General features: G+C 33.5%; 1 protein-coding gene across 8 annotated transcripts in view; it reads right to left on the bottom strand.

Annotated features, from left to right (window-relative positions):
* The window catches only part of LOC108968150 (homeotic protein antennapedia), a 167286-nt gene that overhangs the window by 15196 nt on the left and 127260 nt on the right, over window positions 1–24830 (bottom strand). For 5 of the 8 annotated variants that reach the window (XM_018931942.1, XM_018931944.1, XM_018931945.1 and 2 more), the window contains 4 exons: window positions 3975–4224; window positions 3047–3906; window positions 2514–2552; window positions 2044–2272 (listed from right to left, as the gene is read on the bottom strand). In XM_018931942.1, the coding sequence (XP_018787487.1) occupies window positions 2044–2272; window positions 2514–2552; window positions 3047–3652 (874 nt within the window). In that variant the 5' untranslated portion in view covers window positions 3653–3906; window positions 3975–4224. The remainder of the gene's footprint in view (window positions 1–2043; window positions 2273–2513; window positions 2553–3046; window positions 3907–3974; window positions 4225–24830) is intronic. The other 3 variants (XM_018931947.1, XM_018931948.1, XM_018931949.1) reach the window with 3 other exon arrangements.

The raw sequence follows: 24830 nt of genomic DNA, 5'->3' as shown, positions 1-24830 counted from the left end.
TGGCATTGTATGCTGGCTCATGCAGAAACAGCAAATCGTTTGGAGATTTTCGGTTGAATGCAACAGCTTGCAAAGCTAAGATGAGTCACGAATTCTGCTGGCAGTCAGCTAAACGCAAAGTGTGGGTATAATAAAAATTTTACGACAGCTGCTTGTGGTGAGAAACGATAAAATTCACATTGAAATTTGATTTAGTTATTTTCTTCTATTCTTAACACCCATTTGTTGACTCCCATTCACTATATTATACAAAAGTTCCAATAGTTGGTATAAGCTAAATGCATAATTGTAGTGCCTTTAAGGGAAGGCTCAGATTTTGAGAGTAATAAGTATTAGAAAATAATCATTTGAGTTTAGAATATCTAAATGCCAAATAAATCTAAATTTCTTTTATGACTAAGTGAATTGAATAAAGTTTGTTGAAATGTAAATAAAGTTTTCCAAATTTTTTAGATAGTAGCAAACTAATATTTTTAGGTCGCAGCAAGACTGATGTTATCCTAAGTTAAAGATGGAATATATGTAAGTATCTTAAATCTAGAGTTTTAAACACTGATATTTGCAATTGCTAGTTACCTGTACAAATAACTAAACTGAATTGATGCTTAGACTATTGTATCAAATTTATTGAGGGGCTCAGCAATGTTTGGTTTGCTTACAACGGAATCGCACAAAATTTGCAACAACTTGGCATAGGCCATGAATGAACTTTAAAAACAACAAACAAACAAATTCATACGGTTGCAGAAATAAAAACAAGCATAACAGCATTTGCAAATACATGACAACGAAGTCGAAATACACGAACCATGGTCCAGGTCCAGAGATTAATAAATTGATGGTATCCATTGAACATAACATGCAACTAATGACTGTAATCAATTTTACTTTGCATCTCAATCTGGCTTTAAAAACGTACGTAACAATATGGCGACTCACCGTCCATATGATTGCAAACTAAAGCATAAAAGTAAAAAAATAAACTCAAAGAATATTCAAATAAAGCTGATATTCATTGAGTGTGAGGATTCGCAAAGTTCTCTCCAGCAGTTCACTTACTCGGACATCTAGGCTTATACAACTTACACACCTAACATTTTTTACGAACTGAGTCAAATATAAGTATTTGCTCTCACATATGGCGCAGTAATACTTATAGTTTTGTTATCGATGAAAAGAAAGTTGTTTTCATGACCTAGTTATATTTTTAGCACTTCTATAGAAACCTTCTCTAGTTTCCCAATTCAACAGGTACAAAAACCATTTCATCAAACTCTTCATTATTATCCCAGATGCCTTTCTTTCTGAACATACATATGTACATATGTATTTCGATCCAATTGAGGGTATTTGAAGGTCGTAAAATTTTGGAAATCCTTTCAATCCTAATGTTCCTGTCTTTACAAATGGTAGTAAACTGAAATACTTGCAAATTTTACTTTTGCTTGCGAATTTAATATTCCAAAAATTCGTTCCGCTCGACTTTTGTGAAATGTTGAGGACGTTTAAGGTCTAACTGTGTGATTGCTGTACCGGCCTATTGTGTGGCATTCTACCGCACAGTATGAGCGAGAACATCTTTGTGTAATGTTGTATGCATTAGTAACATACACATGTAGAAGATGTCTAACTAAAATTTTTGTTCGAAACTCAATCGCGTCTATTACCTAATAGTTTAAATCTAATTTGTGCTGTCCATCTCTTAAACTTTCTGAAATATCTATTTGTATATCGAATTGATTTAATGTTTTATTTAATTTCTTTTAAATTCATCTATACAAGAGAGCGGCAAACTTGTAAACTTATATCTACTCAGCTGTTTTACACCTGAAGATAGCAATTCTTATATTGATATTGTTCTATTACAATTATCACACAACTCTAATTGGACCAACAAACCAATGAGACCATTGCATGCACACCTTAACTCAACACACTACTCAATTCTACTGAACTCAACTACAAGTACTCACAACATTTTACTTGAATGAGAGTAAGAAAAAATTCCACTTAATACATTCATGGAATTTTTGAGGCACTTTCCTTGACACTTACCAAATTGACTGCGCATCCAGGGATACAATGGCGATGGCATCCCTGATGACTGCGAATTTGGATTTTGTGATGGTGGTGTATGTTGTCCGGGATGGCCCTGATGCATTTGTGGTGGTCCCTGAGCTTGATGCATCATGGTTTGTGGTGGTCCGCCAACGGGTGGAATGCCAGTCTGTTGTTGGCCATACATACTCATCTGATGGTGGTTTTGATGAACCTTCGAAGGAAAGTTTATTGAAAGCTATTCATATATTATTCCATCTAAATTATAAATAAATATTCATTCATATGTMTGTATGTGGTATTATTTAATAATAAATAAAATTGTATTTACTAACTGAACATTGAAGTTGGGTTATTTGAAATAATATACAAATTTAAAAAAATTAGCATATGTATACGAGTATCAAATTATTCACTATTTATATTTCCAGAGCGAAGTGGATGATTTCGCTTACCTCATTAACATCTGGAACTCCGACATCGTTGTAACCCAACTGTGATATTATAAGACATAAAAATTGTATTTGCGTTAAATTTTGATAAAATTTTTGCCGTGAAAACATTTAATTTTTAATAAGAAATTTGATTTTATCAACAAAGTGGATAAGTTCTATTTTTTTTTATTAATATATAGTATATGTGGGAATATTGAAATTCACCAGTGATTTTTGAACATACATTGTTTGCGCATAATTACTACGTTCAAGGAATATGTAATTGAGGATTTTAAAAAATTTTAACTTTCATTTCATCTGAAGATTTCACATTGGTGATCCAGAGTATGAAGACATACTCTTACATCATTCTTATGAATTCAGTTTTGTATAACTCTACACACAAGTATACCACAACGGTTATCATTTCGCATATTAACATGTCATTTTGATGAAATTTGTGATATGGCGCTAAAAGTTCTCTGACATTCGTCTACTTGTGTGAGTTGGTTAGTTAGTTAAATACGATAAGTAAATATCATAAGTCTAATCACCTGTGCTTGTGGGTGTCCAATGTGGTGTGGCAAACTCATCTGTGCATTCATGTGATGGGCGCCCATTTGATCGACTAGGGGCGGTGAGCCGCCTTCGTGCACCATGCCTAATCCGCCCACAGCTGCTTGCAGTTTGCAACTGGCATATACTACGGGTTGCTGTTGTTGTTGGGCTGGATGTGTCACCTGTTGCGTCACTTGCGGATGCTGCTGATGCTGAGGTGTCGCCTGTGCTTGCTGCGTAACTTGTTGCGCCTGTTGTGGCGTAACTTGTTGCTGGGGTTGTGRCTGTTGCTGAAGCAGTGGGCTACCATTTACTTGGGGCTGCTGTGACAAACCCACCTGACTGGAAGGACTGTCGGGACGAGAGTAGCCTTGGTGCTCCATACTCTGACCGTTATAATAGGGCATACGATCGTAGGGCGGGAAGCGTGGATAGGGCATATTGCCCTGATTATTTGGATGTTGACTATAGTGATGCATTTGTTGCGCATCGAGATCGGCGACACCATTTCCAGGATAGTGGCCATGGTGCATTTCGGGTCCCATATAGGAGTTGGAAAAGTATGACGCCATACTTTCGCAATTATTTGTACTCATCGTCATATTGAAGGATTCTATTGTGTCTGTGGTAAACGTGGTGGCGGTGTTAATCGTGACTGAGGGTAGCGGATTGCAGAATGTGAAGTTCCTTTGGGGCGTTGTTTACTGTTGTTGATGAAGCTATAACGATCCGGTTGCTGGAAGAGGCGGGTGCTTTTGGGGGACTCGTGTTTCTATACAGGTGCTTGAAGCTACTTGGTTATCAGCTATACAACTTATACGGATACTTGTATATATACACTAATGTAGATTTTTACCTTTTGTGAAGCAAGCAAATAACAAATTTGATTAATAACATTTAAACAAATATTTTATTAATACTTACTTAAATCGGAACACCTATATAAATACAGTATACAATGTCGTTCTTAGCTTAAAATGTTTGAGGTATAAAAATGATTTGCGTTTCTGCTTTTCAAGTTGAATATCGCCTTAACTTTTCTAATTGTAGAGCTTTATCCTAATGTCACCCAACAATGTTTAGTAAATTAAAGTCCAAAAATAAGTTGTAGAATTTGTGATAAAGTCGTCTTAATTTCTACTCGTACAATTTTGATTCGTTTTGGAGTGAAACTCTGGAAAGATAAAGTAATAACCAAGTTAGTAATTGAAAAACTGAAAATATATGATGACGCTCATGTTAATATAAAATAATTAAACATGAGCTTACATTATATTCAAAGTAATAGATAATTAATTTAACAGGTACAGAAGGTTGTTTGGTTGCAACCGAATACTTTATGCTCTAACATGTTGTAATGGCCAAAGATAGGAGAAATATTTTCAGGTGTTGGCAAACCTTTATTTTAAATAATATAATCAAATGTGTATCTTATTAAATTATATTATGCTTTCCTTTTTGGTAAATTATACTAAAATCACTTTCATATAAAATACATGCGACATAATTATAAATTTTTAAGAAAGCTTGCATGCTTAATTTTGTCAAAATATCACATATTTGGATTAACCTAAACTCAAATGCAAAGTTATATGGAAAGTCGGAAATCACTATATAGGTTGTGGAAATAGTACTGAACCGATTTTAACTATTTTTAGAATTATCACATATTAATAAAAGAAAAAGATGACTTTTAAGGTACATCAAGGTAACTCACATAACTCTCTTAATAGTATTAAGATAACGCACATGCATAAAGTCAACAGAGGTTTGTACTGCAACCTGGGAGGGCTTAGACTTAGCTTGTTCTGTTTGGTATTAACATATTAAGGGGATGTGATCCTTGATCAGATAAACATGTAGATCCAAAGGCCTTGACCCTTCGTCTACAGACTGTCGTGCAGTCTATCATCAGGTCCACATAAAATTGCACAATTAGCCGGATTTCTCTCTCTGGGTGTTGGTTGCTGACATTGCCTGTTATAAGGGCTTTGAAAAGTATTGTTCTGATTCAACCCATTTATTATCAAGAAAAGGTTTCACTCTAAATTTCTTACAAACAAAAAAATTACGTCCAAATATGCCCCTCCTTAATGCGATCCTTTGTGCCAAATTTCATTTTAATATCTTTATTTATGGCTTAGTTATGACACTTTATAGGTTTTAGGTTTTACTCAAGTTACAGCTTGCATGGACGGACGGACGGACAGACTGACATCCGGATTTCAACTCTACTCGTCACCCTGATCTCTTTGGTATATATAACCCTCTATCTGACTCTTTTAGTTTTAGCACTTACAAGCAACCGTTATGTGAACAAAACTATAATACTCTCCTTAGCAACTTTGTCGCGAGAGTATAAAAATTACATCTTTATCTGTACGTGAGTCTTGTTTTTCAACATTTATACAAATTCTACAATTTAGTTGACTTTAGCGTCTTCATTCAGGTGGAAAATAACCTTCGACTGAGTATAATATATTCGTGAAATCATCGAACTTGAAGTCAGACTTTTAGTAAGCAGGACGCAGCTTATGCTCCAAGGAATGACTCTATTCTGCCGCGGTGCATCCATTTCCCCCTAGAAACTGGTAAAAACTGGTACCAGCTTGGAACAAACACACTGTATATAAATAAACTTAAGTGAAACTGAGTAAAAATAGTTAAAGTTTTGCTGAGTTTCCCACATGTTCTTTACGTTTTATTTTAAAAATATTCTTTCAATATTATTCACTACTATTTCATGTTAGCTTACAACCCTTTTGTTATAGAAATTCCAAAGCTGATTGAAATTTTGCTCATTGAAGCGAACTTTTAAATGATGAAATTCTTAATTACAATAACAAGCAACAACATCCTTCAAGGTAAGATTCTTTTTCGTTCATTGCCGGTGTGAAAACAATGTCGTTTGAGGTAATTGAACCAATATGTACTGGTGTTATATAATTTAGTTAGTCACTAGTTTGTAAAATGTAATCTTTTGAAATTGCAGGAACTTTAAAAGGAGTTAATACTGAAACTGCAGTGTTTCTGAATTATGTGAAATGAAATACGGGAACCTAATAGTTTTAATGAGTTAACTTTATTAAAGTCACATTTTTTAAGCAAAAATACTTTTTCCGCCGTAATTGAGTGGGTTAGTTTCGGCAACAACGATATCCTGTGCTAAAATTTCGTCTTATATCATTTAAAGCAATTTTTCAATCGTTCAAAACCTTAATATTCTATGCGCACAGTACTGGTTCGCTGTGCAACCAACTATGACGATCCCTTTCAAATTACCACGTCCTACTCCATTGCTACTACCACATGCTGTGGCGTATTCTTCCTCTGTTCCATTGTTTGTTTTGGCTTTTGTCATCAACAAAATAATTTCATATCCGGCCCGTCGCCGCCCACAACAAAAGCCAAACTGTTCACCGGCATTTCTATTCACCCACTCTTCCTTCTAATATACATATATACATAATATAGGTACGCTGAGTGGACTTAAACTGCCAAATACAGGCTTCCGTTTCAATTATTTCATGCCGTAGGCATTAGAAGGGCTGTTTGTTGATATCTTCTGGGTGAAGATGTGATACATAACGATAGATGCCCGGTCCAAATAAACGAATATATGTAGTATGGTTTACGAACCGGTTTACAGCGGAAACTCTTTATAACCATATTCAAGGAACAAGATAATTTGTATGTTAGAAAAAGAGTTTGTTTGCAGGAGGACGACCTATAACAAATAATATTAGAAGGCTAAGTACTTCAATTCTACTTTTGTTCCAAAACATCGATATGTTCTTGAGTCGGTAATTTAGAGGGAAGCGCATTATTTCATTGCAGAGAGTATCCGGGACGCCTATAAATATGTTTTAAATTTTGGAATAATAATGGAAACTTAACAAACTTTTGCATTTCCTATTTACGTTTTATCAAGTATTCGTTATTTAGAGCTTCGTTATATAGTGTTTCCACTGTATATGTTTTTGTATATAAGTAAAGAGTTGTATGTATGTATTTACATATTGTACTTAAATGGACGTCCATATGCAGTATGTTCGAATAGAAATGTTATACAAAAGAAAATGCCGTCAGATGAAAAACAGTTTCTTCAAATAACTTAAAATAACTTAGGTTAGAAGATTGCACTTCTAAAAAAAAACATGAAAATGATCGCTTAGAGAAATGTATGAAATATACATATGCATGGATGAAGATGCAGTCGCCAATGGTTTACTTTCATTTTAAGTGATTTGGGCATAAACGACGGGTCAACACATCAGAAAACTGGATTTGTGACTACCTGTGCCAAATGTAACATAGTTTTAGGAAAAATTAAACATGCAGCGCCATCTACTGAAAACAATCGCTAACTGACGATATAAAGTGGAGAGCAAATATTATATCTTTTTGCTATCCGCGGATAGATGTCCCCCTTAGAAACAAAAATGATTGATTGACACGTTATGTAGAGMGGAGAGAAATAACTGAAACGGGCATTAGCTGTTCTCGATTCTATTTCTCTTCTCGATATCTTTGCGCAGTAACAAAGTTATGTATAAAGCGGTGCCCAACTTACATCCCTCACAAAAATCACCACTCTCACTATTGTGAGATTTTTGTGATTTGTGAGGTTGTCCATATCCTGCRGGGATTTCAAAGGCACAAATGCCTACAATTACCTCACAAATTTGTGATGAAAGCAAACCTCACGGTTTTGTTTGTTTTGTTAATTTCAATATTTTTAAAGAAATTTGCAATTATTTGATTGAMATAGAATGGAGGAAGTATTCCAAAGGCGTTATCTATTACAAATATAAGTATTTGCCTATTACAGTAAAAATGTAACATACGGTCTTTGTATATTTTACTTTCTTCTAAGTATGAATAAAAAGAAATATACATATTTATGTTTAAATAAATTGGACAAGATTTTATTTTTTCTTGTGAGATATCAGCAAGAATAACCTCACAACAAACCTCAGAAATATTTATTTACAAATAATAGGGCTGAAAATTTGCGTTTTTTATAACAATTTCCATTGCAGCCAGATCGGACAAAATAATAATTTTTGGGCATTTAAATCACAACATATTTTTACAATTAAATATTATTTTAAATTGGGACTTTTAATGTATGAAKAAACTATTTAATTTTTTTATTTTATTTTGTAGTTTATTAAAACAACAGACTTTTTATATTGACTTATACAGTGAATTAGCCTGTTAGCTCTCAATTAATAAATGTCATTAATCATTTTTAATTCAAAATTAAAAAAAATATGCATGACAAAACGTTTTGTTTGTCAAATACATTTAAATTTCGTATTTTCTTTAATTTTCGTTGTTTTAAATTTTTTATTGGCGATTTTGAATGTTATAATTTCAATCTGGCAGTACCAGTCATTTTAATTGCGAAACGTCAAAACCTACCCCATCCAGTCAACTGTCAAAGTCGTACAAGCGATCAGCTCTCTTATATTGAATGATAGGAGAGTTGGGCAATAAAATTAAAGTGGTAGATTCGCTATCTCCAGTGCTATCATATTCTATATATATGATATTATATTYTAGATCAGTTTTACATTTTTGAGTGGCTCAAATGTTAACGAAAGATAAAACATTTATTTTTTCTTTGATTCTAAATTAATGATTGTTTTTATAAATATAACTCCTCTACAATGGCCATTTGACATGTTATTATTATTTTATTGTTTATGAAATATGTCGCTTCTAATTACGATGTCAAATTCAAAGCTATGTGTGATTCTTTATTTCCGACCATTTGTAAAATAAAATTAATTTGTATAATCCTAATATAACAGTTGTTGTATCACACAAAACAAATAAAGATAGATATTGGGTTATAAAATAAGGTTAAATATATATATCTCACAAACCATTTAAGCGAAAATAACAAATTTCGCTCAAGATAAACGCTTTATTAATCCCTACCGACACTGTGCAAATGCATTAAATCGGATCAGTCGGGGTCATACACAGTGAGGTAAAGTCGCATATATTGGCCTCTCGACCGATCTTAACCAAATTCCAATGTTACTGTGCGAACGATATAACCTAATCTTAAATTCTATTTGATTAATTCACTTTCCAGTCTACAAAGAAGTGATTTACAAAACAAGATAAAGCTTTGGACGAATAGTAGTTTTGAAGGATGCCACCTTATAACCACAACTTGTCACGGTTTAGGCCTTGGGTACCGAATATGTGGTCCTCAACATCTACAGATGGTTATTGACCCCAAATATCGTTCAATGTTTGAGATACGTATATAATTGGAATTCAGAGATAATTCTTTTCTGATAAGGGTATGTCTGTATGTATGTATGTCAAAAATGGCTTGAATACCATCAGTACTAATATCAGGATTTTCAAAAATCCATACTCCATAATGATGATAGAGTCAATATATAGGTCAATGGCTATAATTTATAAATTGGTCTTTACCTTGGTTAAAACCTCATATAATATAATGATGACCGATCCTCTGGACCCTTTGGTTGACGTTTTCCTCATCGACTCAATATATTAACTTTAGCTTWTTCAGTCGAGTTAATATCACATATCACACGCATTTCATTTGGAGATGTTTATAATATTAAATAAGTACTGCAATTTTCAAGGGTATAAAATGTTCGGATACCCCCAAACTTAGGCCCTCCTTACTTGTCTAACAAGTTTTTTTTATTTATTAAGCGCCATGAATCTTAATCTTGATAATCTAAATTTAAAGTATTATATAAGAGAAGTATTAARACACAAATAACAATTTTCAAAAATAAATGTTTATGGTATTTAAAATGTTTATATTAAGCTTTGTTCTACTTTTCCTTAAATAGTTTAATTTAAAATGCATTAGAATTCAAATTAATTGAATTTTATCGCACAGTAGTGTACCTAAATACTATTTGTGTACACATATTCGTGTGCATACACAATTGCACATGTTACTCCCGCCTATGCATGCAAAGAAAAACAATAGCCGAAATAAAAATCCACACAACTACTACTAAACAACAAACATTTATACACCAATTACAGTGTCGCTGAAAAGCAACAACACTACGTACGAAACAGAGCGACGTAAAAGAGTGTCGCACATTCGCCAAACGGTACACAAAGCCATAAATCAAAATGGCTGTTGCTGAGAGAGAGAAATCGTTCATTGTACTTCCATCAACATCATTCATCCTCTCAACTCCATTCCTTCTAATGTCTGTTTCCTCCTGTATTAGATGTATGCAATTGCGAACTTTAGTAACATTAATAATATGATTTATAAAATAAAGAGATTTTAATATTTAGTATTTTTATATAACCTCTTCAAATATTGTCATATGGTATCTTACTATTATCTCAGTTTTTTTAAGAGTATTTATTATATTTACTTGAATATTTTGCATTACTGTTTAATAAAAATTCATTATACGGTATGTTTTATCTCTTTTCATTCATTTGTACAGCAGTCACCAAAGACAAATAAATGAGTGAGATAATTTTTTCTRGTCTATGTATTGTTCATGTCTAAAATGTTTAAGTAGTATTCGCGATATATTAAAAATTAGATTACAATATTGTATTCTCGGTTTATTTAAGCTAATCCATATAAATTTGGTGACTTTATTGTCAAATTCTAATTTGATTACCGTTACCGACTCTTTTACATATTAAGGTCTGCAACAATTACTGGTGCAAAAATGGACTTTTCGGATATGCAAATCTTAGAAATACCAACTTTTATTGAAACAAAATGTCATGTTATGTTTATAATAGCCATAACCGTTATTATGTGCAATAAAATATTAAATATTCATAGATTTGCGTACATATGTAATTAAAACAAGAAAATAAAGCTAACTCCGATTTCATCGAAGCTATAATATGTTTTACAAATACATAACATTCCATGGCAGATGTAAGCTACAGTGGTTCAATCTGAACAAGCTCTTCGGAGACCGCACCGTTACCTTAGACAGTAATCCGTGCCACGATTCGTAAATACATATAGACAAATACAAAAGCTTTCCAATGACTGGATTTTGGTCGATATATTGCTTAATCGACTCAGGATTTTGAAAATACTCAGCTCGTCAAGTTGATCATTTGTATACATATTTATATGTATGTTTTATATATATTCGATAGTTTCTTCTAGGTGTTACCGAAGTTTACAAACCTCGTGACAACCTTAAAATACCCCGCAAAGGGTATAATTATGGAAATAAATCAACTTTTTTTTTTTTTGTGTGTTTTTTTTCATCAACTCAATCAACTTTAATTTCTAAGTAGCAACAACACCGAAAGACATCAACTCATGAGCATAAAATGGAGATGGATATAATATTATTTTTATATTATTTTTATTTGTTTATAATGGCGAAATATATTAGGTTGTCAAAAAAGTCTTACGGTATTTCGGTAGTTGGCGCTGAGAGCGCGTAGTTYTAGTTTTATTCGTCGCATCGGGTCATGCTATACCTTTTTGGAAAGCTCATTTCACGCGCTAACACGTGTTTGATTGATTGTCGTTTCATTGAAGTCATTCGTGAGCAAAATAAAGAGAAAATACGGCACATTTTACAGTAATACTACGATAAAGGCAAAAATGCATCTCCAGTTTCCATTTCCACCGCACAACGATGGTTTCAACGTTTTCGTTCTGGTGTAGAGGTGGTCGAAGATGTGGCACGCTCCGGAAGGCCTGTCGTCGAAAATTGGGATAAAATCGCTGAGTTGGTCGAAAGAGACCGGCATAGTAGCAACCGTAGCATAGGTGAAGAGCTGGGCATGAGTCATAAAAAAATATTTTATGAACAATTGAAAATTCAATAAAAATACCGCAAAAATCTCAAAAATACCTCAAGACTTTTTTGACAACCTAATATATTATTATACCATATACATATCCATAAAAAATTGATGATGAGACGAGATGAAATCAGATTGACTATGTGTCCGTCTGTCCGTTGGGCCTTGCAAACGGTAACTTGTGTAAAAATTAAGATATCTTTATGAAACTTGGAAAATATGCTCTTTGCTCGGAATCAGAAATTGTAACTCCCACAAGACGTTATTATTTGAGAACCAATAAATTGCCATAACTAAGTAATATATCTAATTAAAGTATAACGTACATACATAGACAATCAATTTTACACACAAGATGGTACAGAAGGCCTTTAGAGAAGCCCGTTTGAACGATGGGCATGGCACCGTTCACAACTAGATGAAAATGCATATAACGGGATCTACAATAGGTTTCAATTAAAGTTGGTAGGTACTATTCTGGCATTCCTACATTATAGTGCGAAACGAAAACCACACCTATTTTTTACAATATTTAATTCCATCTGATTCTTTTACTTTTCAGTATACAAATCGTGAACCAATCACTCTTTGCATCAATAGTGACTTTGAAATGTACCGCCTTTTGACCAAAAATTGTTCAAAGGGAGAAAAGACCTTAGTTCCTATTGCGATATTGTTTCCTGATAATAATGTTATGACCGTGTGTTAAAAATGAGTTGAATCGGAAGAATACTTCCATATAACTAATAGAAACATTTTTGAACTTCCGATTTACTTTATCCGAATATATTATTTTGGTTATTKTAATCAAATTTAGAGTACGCACTTTTCTCATAAAGGAGACTCTTTGTGTCTAAAATGGATAAAATCGGTTGAAAACTTGACCTTTCACCCATATAACTAATATAACGATTTTCAAACATCCGGATGACTTTATTGGTGAAGATGTGAGAAGTACCTTATTGAAACTCAGTAAGCATCTTTTTCTCTTCATAATATATAGTAATGCCAAAAATAGATAAAATCAGATCCATACCACCCCAATATAAAATTTTCAAACTTTCGGTTGGTCTTATATCATATTATTATATGGAAGATATCTTAACAAAATTTATCGAAATTATGTTAAATTATATTGTACTGCATATTATAATTTCCGTTGTGCAAACAAACCTTATTATATTAAAGGTTTAGTGCTGAACATGAATTTAGTTAATCTAGACCTTGGCCTTAGCCTCATATCCCAAAAATTATAAATTCAGATCTTCTGGTTGACATTTTTTACATCAACTCAATATATTTATTTAAGTCTCTTCGGTTAAGCTTATGTCAAATATATCTCAATTGATGATAATTTTATTAATATTAAATTGCTTCGCAATCCTTTTCCGAACTTTCAGGTGGCTTTACATCACATATATCGGCCAACATGCGAGTAATCTCAATGAAAATAATAGAGGGTGTTTTACTTATATTATAACAGTGTATTTGGTGCCTGATCCTCTGGTTGACGCTTTTCGTTTTAAGATATTTCCCTGGCTTCAATTCTTGCAAGTTGCGATAGAAGAAATGTTTGGTTATACTCGAACTTAGCCATTCCTTACTTGCTTTTTAATACGTTTTTACTTAATAAATAAGCTTTTGCTACTAACTGAATTTTGAGATTTATACAGAGAGAAAATTAAACGTAACGTAAACGAAGTCCGTAAAGATAAGTTGAGAAAAATGGGAAAATAAAACAGTTATGTTAAATAGCCTTATAAAAATATCATTCTAAAAAGCGATTTAACTCAATATGAACTAAACATTACTTAAAAGTTATTAGAAAATCGTCATTTTATTGAATTTGTCCTGAAGGCAACATTTCTAAAGTTGCCGACAATGAGTGAAAAGATTGAAAAAATAATTAAATTGTTTTCATTGTTTATTAACATTTTAAAAACTGTTTACAATTATCAAAGTGTCAAAGTTTTCTTTCTAATGTGCGATACAGTAGCTGTTATAAAATTTTATAATTTGTATAGCACCGCTAATTATACATATTACACATTGTCTTATAGGGATCGTAAATTAAAAACATTATATATTATATACAAAGTGAAATCATGACAGCAATGCACTAAATGTGGTTAAACTCTTACGTACTAAAACATCATTCGACATAAGTTTGATCACAGGACTTTTAAAACGAATTATAGAGGAAGATTTTATTCAAGAGAAAACCAAAAAATACGCATTTTTATATGAATACAATTGTGAAGAGAAATCGTAAGGCATGAATTTCTCACACAATTCTTGCATTGCTATCACATATTGCAGCTATAATTCTTTGTGCAATACATTTACTCCCTTTGCTTGAGCATTTAATTGCATCCATTAGCATTTCTAAATGGCAACACAACTTTTTCACTACTGATTTTTGATGTTTTTCTTAAGGGAAGCAGAAACACACTTTTATTTCATAATTGTATTAAATTACAAAGTGTTAACGTGAAAAAGCGACATGAAAAACGATTGAACGAATATAGAAAGCAGCACGAGGCTTGCGAAACGCATCGTATTGGCTAGAGCTGTTCAAGTAACATTTCTGCAAAGTGTTGCTGCACCTGCTAAAAGTTCACTTCGCCACAATCGGAATCAGTATGTGCTGTCAATATTTGACACTTAATACACTTTTATGTTAATACTCGTACTTTGAGTTGTGCATTGCTGCAGCTCTGCAGCGCCACAGAACGAGTTCGTTGCTGCTAAAATATCAATCGCTAAAAAGTGCACTCGATGTCCGATATCGAGGATACAGCGACGGGTTGTAGTTTATTGTAGGGTTGTTGTAAGCGCGCATTCTCTGCTAAATGATTGCGCCAAGGGAGCATAGTACGTCACTACTGTAGCGCTGCAAATTAAATGACTTCATTTATACCGGTAGGAAAAATTTCCTTTTTCTGGTAAGTGAATGATTTTTTGTAAGAATAGCAAGGGATATGATCTACCGTTCATTAAATAATTCATTAAATAAATAAATAGTTCTTTGTAAAAACAAATATTTTAATTATTAAAAAATGCGTTTGAATTATTTAAGTAGCTTTTGGAATTTAGCAAATAAAGTTTGCAACATTTCTTTAGAGCATAAATGTATGTATGTATATTTACACAATATGAATCGCGAAAGTCGGCTTTAGAACATACTTGCCTTTTTGWATTTTACTAAACCAAATGACTACTATATCACCAGATTTATTATTTAATATATATGTATATAATATAATCGGTAAACATGCTATTTCAATTCTACTAAACAAACTCGAAATACCGTTTATTCTAGTAATATTAATTGATTTCGTGCTTGTTTTCACTTCACGCAAACCCACTGGAAATGTCAAAGTAATTTTTATAATTAAATAAAAGTTTATTTTTATTATGGGCCCTTCACCTTCAACTTTTAAGAAGTGTAGCAAAAAATATTTCCTATTGGCGTTAATTATCTCCATTACATTGAATATGTCAGGTGCTCTTCTATTCCCTGGGACCACGAATACSTTACACTTAAGATGTGTTGTTGTTGATTTGTGTTCACCAAGATGCACACTGTATCTTGTGTCTGTTGCAATCGCACTTAAGCTGGAATAAGAGACGAGAGAATCCATGTGGACATAGTTATGGCTAGAACCAGAGTTAGTGTTGCTGTTAGAGAGTATTTTGTAATGCACGCACGAAACAGACTGTCAGACAAGTAACAAGCAGCCCAGACAAGAGCCGAAACGTGCCACTATACGTGCATATAGCGTTTTTGTAAGATGCTTGTGCGAAGTTTGAAACTGCGATCGACAGGCTATACAAGAGCTGCCCTAGTCAGTCAATAAGATAGACAGATACAAAAACACAGGCAGGAGGTGGAAAACGAATAGCGCAAAATGTTCAATGAGGCTGTTGGACATTCTGACAGGCAGACAGGCACTGCGATCGCTGCGTTTATGTATAAATACATATACATATATACATGACTACAATAAAAGGCATCGTGATACGGCAAAGCTTAAAGATAACTAAGTGATAATAAATCTAATTGACACATTTGTGCAAACTGATCACGCAGTGTGATGAAATTTACGATGAATTCAATTCGACTGATTCAATCCAAAGATTCATCATACTATAATATTAATGATATCCAAAAGGACTGATGCCTCACGAATCCTGTTGAGCAGTGTTAAAGCAGTTCTTTTGAAAGCTGGCAAGATGAGCCAAATAATAACATAATTATAGAAGGCTATGTATAAAATTATATAAGTTATGATTAGTTATTTTCCTTTAAATTAATAAAAAAATTGCGACTTACCAATCCACATAATACTCTGTGAATTTCGCCACAAGACAGTCATATTAATTGACAACACACTGGCCATTTGTGGAGATAAACATCTGACGATGACTACAGTGTCTCAATCGTTGATGTGATTGATCGCATTGGGGTTGCGTATAACCATTTGATTCATAGTGAATGTGTACATCATTCTATTTTGATGTGCTGGTTTGTTGGCTATTGTATCCACACTCCAACAAGTGCATCAAAGACAACCACTGACAGAACGAGAAAGAAAGAGTTATGTAGAAGTGTGGCCATTGAGACTTCATTGGTGTGCTTTGATTGGCAGATGCGCATGCCAATGCCAACTGTTGCTGAAGCCCCGCTGGTAAATCATCACATTTTCATCGGAGCTACGATTTTTGTGAGCTACGATGAAAAAATCCAAGAATATCTGACGGATTCTAACAAGTTTTGATATTTTTCTAGCTTTATAACTGCGGAAATTTGGTGCCATAACTACTACACAGTACTTTCCTCACTCTCAAATCGTATTTATATTCGTTTAATACAAATTACGATAAAAATTATGAAATTATTTATGAAAATTGTGCAATTTGATTAATATATTAAACAGTTAACCTAAAAAATAAATATTTAATGATTCAAATATTTGAAGAACAAAGTTTTTTAGCAAATCCTTGTGAACTATGAAACAAAACAGAAGAAAATATTTTGATATTTTCATAAAAGTATTTTTGTACTCTTGCAACATTTGCTACAGAGTATAATAGCTATGTTCAGCTAACGGTTGTATATACCACCTAATCAAGATAGATATGGGGTTATATATACATATATTAATGGCGTTTTGTGGGTGTAGCAGTGGTCCGATTACGCCCGTCTATGAACTCATCCTTTGAACAAGATATCTCAGTTTTAGTCAAGTTAGAGTTTAYACGGACAGTCGGACAGACTGACAGTTGCCCGGATTTCAACACTGCAAAGTATGGAACTGAAAAATAAGTCATTATATAAATTGCAAAATATATATTAAAATAAATGACAAATTGTACTGATTACATGCTATAGCACACATTGCAATTTCCAGTTATATTGAAATTTCCTTTTGTAGAACCCCTTACATGGTTTAGCAGGCGCCAAAAATCGAGTTGAGATTTTCTACCGTTTACGGGATCATAAATTAAGACCCGTAAGTCAATTAATGATTGCTACAAATAATTCCAACTTGTGCATCGCACCGCTCCTAACAATTTCTTTTAGTGCAGTAAGTACATTAAATGAAGTGAATAAGCATAAAATAACCAAATAAGCAGGAGCTCTGTGTGAATCATGAGGAGCGGCAACAAGTCGCTTTGCCTTGCCGATTTGTCAAAGTGTCACATGCACGCACGCACAGTCGTAGTTAGCCATTGCTTTCGTAACACCGACGCCAACGTAGAGCGTCGTTCACATCATGCAATCTAGTCATATGCAATATAGGTACATATGTATATTAGTGTTGCTTCGACTGCGGCTACAGCTGTAGCAGACACAGCGTCAAATCCAATAATTGAACAATTCCGAGTGACGACTTCATTCTGCGAATATTTTCGTCCGCACAAAAACCAAGAAAATATTTGCAGCTAGAAAGCTCATATAACGTGCAAAGAGTAGCAAAAACAATGTTAAAGCAAAAAGCGCCAATGTAGAGTAGATGCGGGAAAAATATCAATCAAAACTGTATAAGTGACATTGTCATTGTGGGTTCGTTTGTTGTAAATAGAGTACGAATACAAGTATGTCTAACGCGTCATTTGTGGCGCGTTGTTGATTATTACTGTGACACCGCTGGAGCTGCGTCTGCTAGTGCCACTGTCATGCTCGCAACAGCCTTTGCGGTTATAACTCTGGCTGTGCATAGTGTGTGCATGAGCAACGTTCTGACTGTGACTGCCTGCCGTTTTAAAATCAATTTAAAATAATTAAGGTTATTATGACATCGTTACCCACAAATTTTGCTGTCTTTGCAGTGATCACTACCAGCCATTATCGTAATACAAATAGAAAATCATGTCTGCGAAAGTTCTGATAAATCCATTGGAAATTGCTATGTGGCACGCCAAGTAGCCGAAATTGAGAACAGCTTCGCCGCCCCGCCAGAGTTTGCTTATAATCTTGTACATACATGTGTATTCGACAAGTCGAAACGTTTTGAACGGAAACGTACATTTCTTAATTTGAACGCTACTATTTAAATAAAACTGTCTTCGATAGACATATTAACAGTATTTTGACAAGATATTTTTGTTTGCATCAAGATATTTAAATATTTTAAGATATCACTGGTAAAGTCTCTGAATTCTCAATCGCATTTATTTATTTCTAATGATAATGAAGATATGCTTTGAACGTAAAGAAATTTGAGGAAAAAAATAATTCAAAAATAGTACTGTAACAAATCCCTTTATAATAAATGTGTTATCATACATATGGTCAGCTTAGAGATCTTGTGCAATGTTGCCTCCTAAATTATCTATTTTTGTACTAAACCAACTAAAATCTTAAAACAAGTAATCTCAAAATATATTCAGCAATTTTTAGCAAAGCAATTTTCACAGTTATCACTTCTAAACGAAGATAATTATTACAACAACGCCCCTACAAGCATAACTGCATGAAACACTTCTTTAGTTATTTTGAAGAGCCTTTGGCAAATGTAAAAAATTATTATTATTTATTTCTACAAGACTTTGCCACTTTGATGTGTGCGTCGCCACCCAACGAAAGGAAAAGGAATGTTGCAATATACTACTTGTGGGCGAAGTGGATGCATAATTTCCACCTACGTTATTTGCATTGGTGTTAAAGTGTCAGAACATTAATGCTTACAAAATTCTATACACAATTCTGTGACTTGTCATCCATTTAGTCTGTCGTCATACACGTCTGCGTATTTTCTAGTTATTCGGATTTTTATGTTGTTGGTGGGTCAATATTGCTTGTTCCATGGGATATAAAATATGTTTGTAAAGTACAAAGTAATGAAAAATAAATGTCCAATATTTTGTATTCTAAATAATTTAAGCACATACAATGTACATGTCAAAAGTCTTCCTTAAAATAATATTTTGCTTTTGCTCAGACATTTAACTTAACGATTGATATAACATATTAGTGAGCGGCACATTATATACGATATATTCCATTTTTCGATTTTTGAAGTCAGATCATTACTAATTACTTACAGCGGCAGCCGTATTCGCCACTAATTGATTATATTTATAAGTATGTATAACAGAAAATGGAAAACTTCTTCCAAATATCAATTGACTAGGCATTAAAACACCTRAGATAGGAGAACGCATTCATTTGCCAAATTTCACCGTTGGAAAACCAACCATGAGTTATGCTTCTAATTTCTTTTTTCCAGTTTAGTTAAAAACAGAGATTGGAAAACGTAAAYAATAAGTAAGTTTTTTCAGCTTATAGCATGTCGTAAAAAACTCACGCCATATAACCAAACCTCCTGCAATGGATGTGTTCGATTTGTTTTACATTCTATTAATCAGTGTRTGTCAGCTAACTCTTCTCTTACTGTACATAAAAAATATGATATTTATTCTTATAAATAATACTTGGAATACTATCAAGCGTCAAGAACGGATACATTAAATAATATGTTTTGCTGAATGCCATAAGTCGTATTCCGAAGCACTGATTTGTAGTTATTCAGAAAAACTTCCAACGGATTTATTAAACGTCATCATAGTATTTTGATATCTAAAATTTGACAAAAAACTGATAATTATTCAAATAGATACCAGAACTTTTGTGTACAACGTCTGCCTTTTTGTTATTTGCAGTTATTTTTAAAGGAATCACTACTAAACCTTTACATATTTTGTTGGATGAATAAAGTTTTTTTGTTACATTTTTGTTGTAAAATATATTTTCCTACTCTGATCTGATCTTAATAGAATTTGACCCTCATTAACGTTCCATTGAAATTGAGTGTTTGGCATTGCTCATAATGACAATTACGTGTTAAAGTTGCGACTTAGTTTTTAGCAGATATTTAAGATGACATGTTTGCATGTATAATAGCATGCCAACAACCTAATACTTGAAGTGGCATAAAAGCTGGGTCAAAACAAACAAGGTTATTGTAATTACTTTATTTTGGTTATTTAGTGGATGTCATAAAATTGTACCTAGCACTTACTGGATGTAATTAAATCTTCATTGCCTCTGTGAGTAGCTACCTGACTTCGTCGGTGTCACTACAGAGTTAAAGTACACATAAAATACATTGCTTAACAGCTGCGTAAAACGCCGATGTCGACAAAGTCATAGGTGTGTATGGAAAAAATACTATATGGGAATASTCGACGCTTTAGGTACTTTTTTGCACTTTGACCAAGTTTTTGTCTTGATGTTGGCGCGAAAATGTGATTTAAAATACAAGTGCAGCCCGAATTTGTTTAGCTTCTCTCAGTTCCGATGTGAATGCATTTGTGCTATGCACAACAGGACATCTTTGAAAACTTTCACGGTCCTCGGCGGGACAAATTTTATTGCTGCACCGACGATGCAGTTTACGTCACTTGAGTTTACGGTCTACTGTATAGAAATAGGATTTTCCAGCACAGCAGGATTTGGTAAGAATATTGTTATATTCCACCTTTACCAGTTGGAATGGAAAACAAAGCATTAGTTTGGAATTCGCCATGCCTAGCATTGCAGTTTACAAATGGTTTTAGGCACCACTGCAATTTTCATAATGGATGGGTATTATATAATGAAAACAGAGAGCACTTGGACAGGAAAGTGAAATCAGAATGACCCAAGGCCGATTTATGATATGTATATTCTTGATGGTTCATTCGAAAACACCAATTTATTAATATATACCTTACGGAATGCTTTAGCAATAGGTATAATAATATCCAATCCAAACCAAATTGGTCTTTGCCTGAAATTATAATATTCGAAATTAGCTCGTCCTGCTTCTTAATGAATTTTATTCACTCCAAAACTAAAAAGCATTCTGTTATAGCAAAAGAGATTTTGTTAGGCATACACATATATGATATAAAGGTTGGACCACAAATTTTTCAGTTACCTTAGTTAAATTTGCACATATGTATATAGCTTTCGCATTGTTTTAAAATATTTTAAATACTACTACAATTATGGTATGTCTACTATCTATATAAGTATAATACCATGACCTAATTTGACTTTATAATAAAAATCTATGGAGATAGACGGTGCATACTTTTCTGCAGAACCAATACACTGACCACGAATTTCGAGAGTTGTGCAGTTTAGCATAATTATTTAAAATGCATACCTCATAATAATATACTTTTGTAACAAAAGCACGCATTCGCCTAAAATAAATACGGATTTCCGATCCTAGATCATTTACGATTAATTACCCAGACATCTCGAAATATTTTTAACACCTTTAAATTCTAAAAATTTGCGATGTTGTCTGTGATTGGGTTTCGTCCGAACATAAATCTGTCTTATTCGTACAACTGGCATTCGCTTTCATAAAACTGAACCGACACATTAGTCCCTAATGGAGGTATAACACTAATTTGATAATTACATAGACCACATAGTGGCTTCCACATGCTTTTGCATTTCCCTGTGCTCGAGGTGAGRTTGTGAGAATTAGAAAGCAGTTTTTGTGGGGTAATGGATTTGGTTGTTTAGACCAGTGCTAATCAACGTCTCAGTAATAGCAACCGCGGCAACATGATAAATGAAACACGAAACTCTAGCAGAGAAAAGCTGAATGATATTTCATAGTCGTCCTCGTGCGTCTGCTTTTTCCCATTTCAGTACATAATGTGGCGAAATTAAAACTACACACATGTTGCAAATACGGTTACAAATGGAGTATGCATCGCACGCCATGTAAATTTATTTACAAAAACAGTAACAAATGTGTTCATCACTTTCACAGGCGTATAATAATAACTCCATTGGGCATTACATTTCATTTAAGTTCACATTTCACATTTTACATTGGCCGTTACCTCCTTCACATTGCGGTTGGTGCGACCGACGTGCTTACCACAGACTCATGTTGCCACATGACAATGTTCATCACGCATGTTGTATTCACGTTGTTCCTGTATCTATCTGATGGTTGTCATCATAGCTTGTTGGTTGTTGATTGCTGGGGAAATACACATGTGTCGGTTGTGTCAACTTTGATAGAATTAGCTGCGCTTTCCAAGCTGCTAGTAATAGCATAGATTGTAATTACAGCAATGCTGATGTGAAATCGGTATTATATACATCGCTTTTTATGAAATAACACCATATTACAAAAATGCATAAAAAATAAAAGTTAAGTCAAATTAATTCTTTAAACTTTTTAGGGTTTAGCAACAAGCTAGGAAAAGTACGGACAGAAAGTAAGTGGGTGAAAGTCCTAAAACATACGCCCGTGGTTCCAATAAATAAAAAGCTCTGTATACTGTTGCAAGTTTATTGTAGAAGCGTTACTTACACCGACACATTTTTATGAGYATATTTAAAAATTCTATTTAAACTACATGTTATTGTACAAAAGGTTAGTGATTATTTTACTCTAGAAACATGTTGCTTAAGAGTACAATAGCTTTGCTCACCTAAAGGTTGTCCGTATCACATAAAACTAATTAAAGTAGATATAGAGTGGTTTACGTATATAATACAAATGATTGTTAATGATTTTATGTTGAAAACTACAAAAACCGCCATATCAATAAAACTATGTCTTAGGGACATTCAATTCTAGACCAAAGATTTTATGAATAGCTTTTACAGGAACCAATGTCACAATTGGCCAATGGATGCAGCACCGCTCACCTTAAAGTGAAATCTTATACTTCAGGAACAGCATGACCAATTTCCACCACATTTGGTGTGTGACATTATTTTTTAATTTTCATGCCACACTTCAAGTAATATTCGCAATAAAACTCTGTACTAATAGTGCTCTCGTGGTATGCCATCTTGAGTTTAAAAACAGTCGAAGTTGGTCGATTACTTTTGAAATTTCCAGATAWTGATATTATAGTGTGGACTTTAATTGCTGTCAATTATTGTAAAGCACTAACTTATGTTATTGAAATTTAGTAAAAATCTTTCTTAATGTTACAGTGTGCTTTTCTGCAAAAACTGCGCTAAATCTTATATACCACCCCCCGCGGAATATATATGGTTTCTTAAATATCTGGTTGACTTTATGCCGTCTACATTGGTCAACCTGTTAGTTATTTCATTAAAACTAAGGTAACACTTTTTCTGGAAATTAAAGTCATGGTACCAAAAATGAATCGAATAGGAACAATATCTAATATAGATTCCAACTTTCGGTTGGTATTCATATAATTGCATGGAAACATGTTCTCAAGTATACTCAAATAATGTCAAATGTTAAAGCAATCAGTCCTGACTTTCCATTAGCTGCAATATACCCTATAGAGTGATTTCCGACTTTCYATGTTATTTTAAAATGTTTATGTTGGTCAAAATGTATGATATTTTAATGAAATGAAGTGGATAAAGTTTGTTTAATTATGAGGCGTAGCGCTGAAAATAAATGGAATTAGTCTAGATTTTGGTCCAAACTTCATGTGCTTTATACTATATAAATACTTTCAATTGCGAAATTAATGTAAGCAAGAATAATTTTTCTGTAATACTAACTAAAACTAATATAATATTTAATTAACCGTTTGTATAATCGATATCTATTCTTTATCAATTTTTCGCTTCCTCTCTACCTCTCTTCTACTTGCGCTTGAGACGGCAGAACAAAGTTTTCTTCACCGTTAGGGAATTGTAAAAACTCAAGTTCCGCCAACACATATGGTTGAGCAATCTGAGGTGTATGGTATTCAAACATACAAGACATATGTAATCTGTACGTTAACAGGAAGTTCACGCTTGGAAAAACAAGCTTCCGATATGAAACTATTTGGAAGCATTTGTATGGAATTTCTTTTGCGGTGAAAGGGATGAATATGGTGGTGGAATTGGGTTTCGTACTTTTTCGGCGGTTAGTGACTAAATTTTTACCAACGTCAACACGCTACAGGAAGCCAGAAATATATACATGTACGTACAACTATATTTAATATATGAATATGTTTTGCCAAAGAGCTGCAAACAAAGAGTACAGAGAATCAAAAGAGAGAAGAAAAACAAGTCAGTTGCAATAAAATTGAGGCATGAAGCTAGAGGAAATGTGAAAAACTCAATAACAATGCGAAAAACTAAAATGGAATTAGCACCAACAGACACCACCAGCTGCTACGACCCCGATCGTCATTTGCCGGCAACACCATCATGGCTATCAGTGCATACTGAACACCACTAAATCCACTATGGTAGTGCTTTGCCATCACAATCACTGGCATCAATTTCACATACTGACAATCACACGTACGAGGGTAAACGTTTCAACACACACCACAATAAGATTCGAAATTCAGAAATTCCTAGGGGTTGTTTGCACTCGGAAAAGTTAGTGCAACGTAGCATACATATAAACCCAAATATGTGTTGATATTGTACAGTATTCCATAGTGGCGGAACAAAAAACATTTATTGGACATGGGGCCGTAATCTTATAAAATTATTTT

This window comes from Bactrocera latifrons, unplaced genomic scaffold (assembly GCF_001853355.1).
Source record: "Bactrocera latifrons isolate USDA-ARS-PBARC rearing strain unplaced genomic scaffold, ASM185335v1 scaffold_205, whole genome shotgun sequence".
NCBI classification, from domain to species: domain Eukaryota; kingdom Metazoa; phylum Arthropoda; class Insecta; order Diptera; family Tephritidae; genus Bactrocera; species Bactrocera latifrons.
Note: the sequence above shows the minus strand (reverse complement) of the source record. Positions and strands in the feature narration are given on the sequence as shown.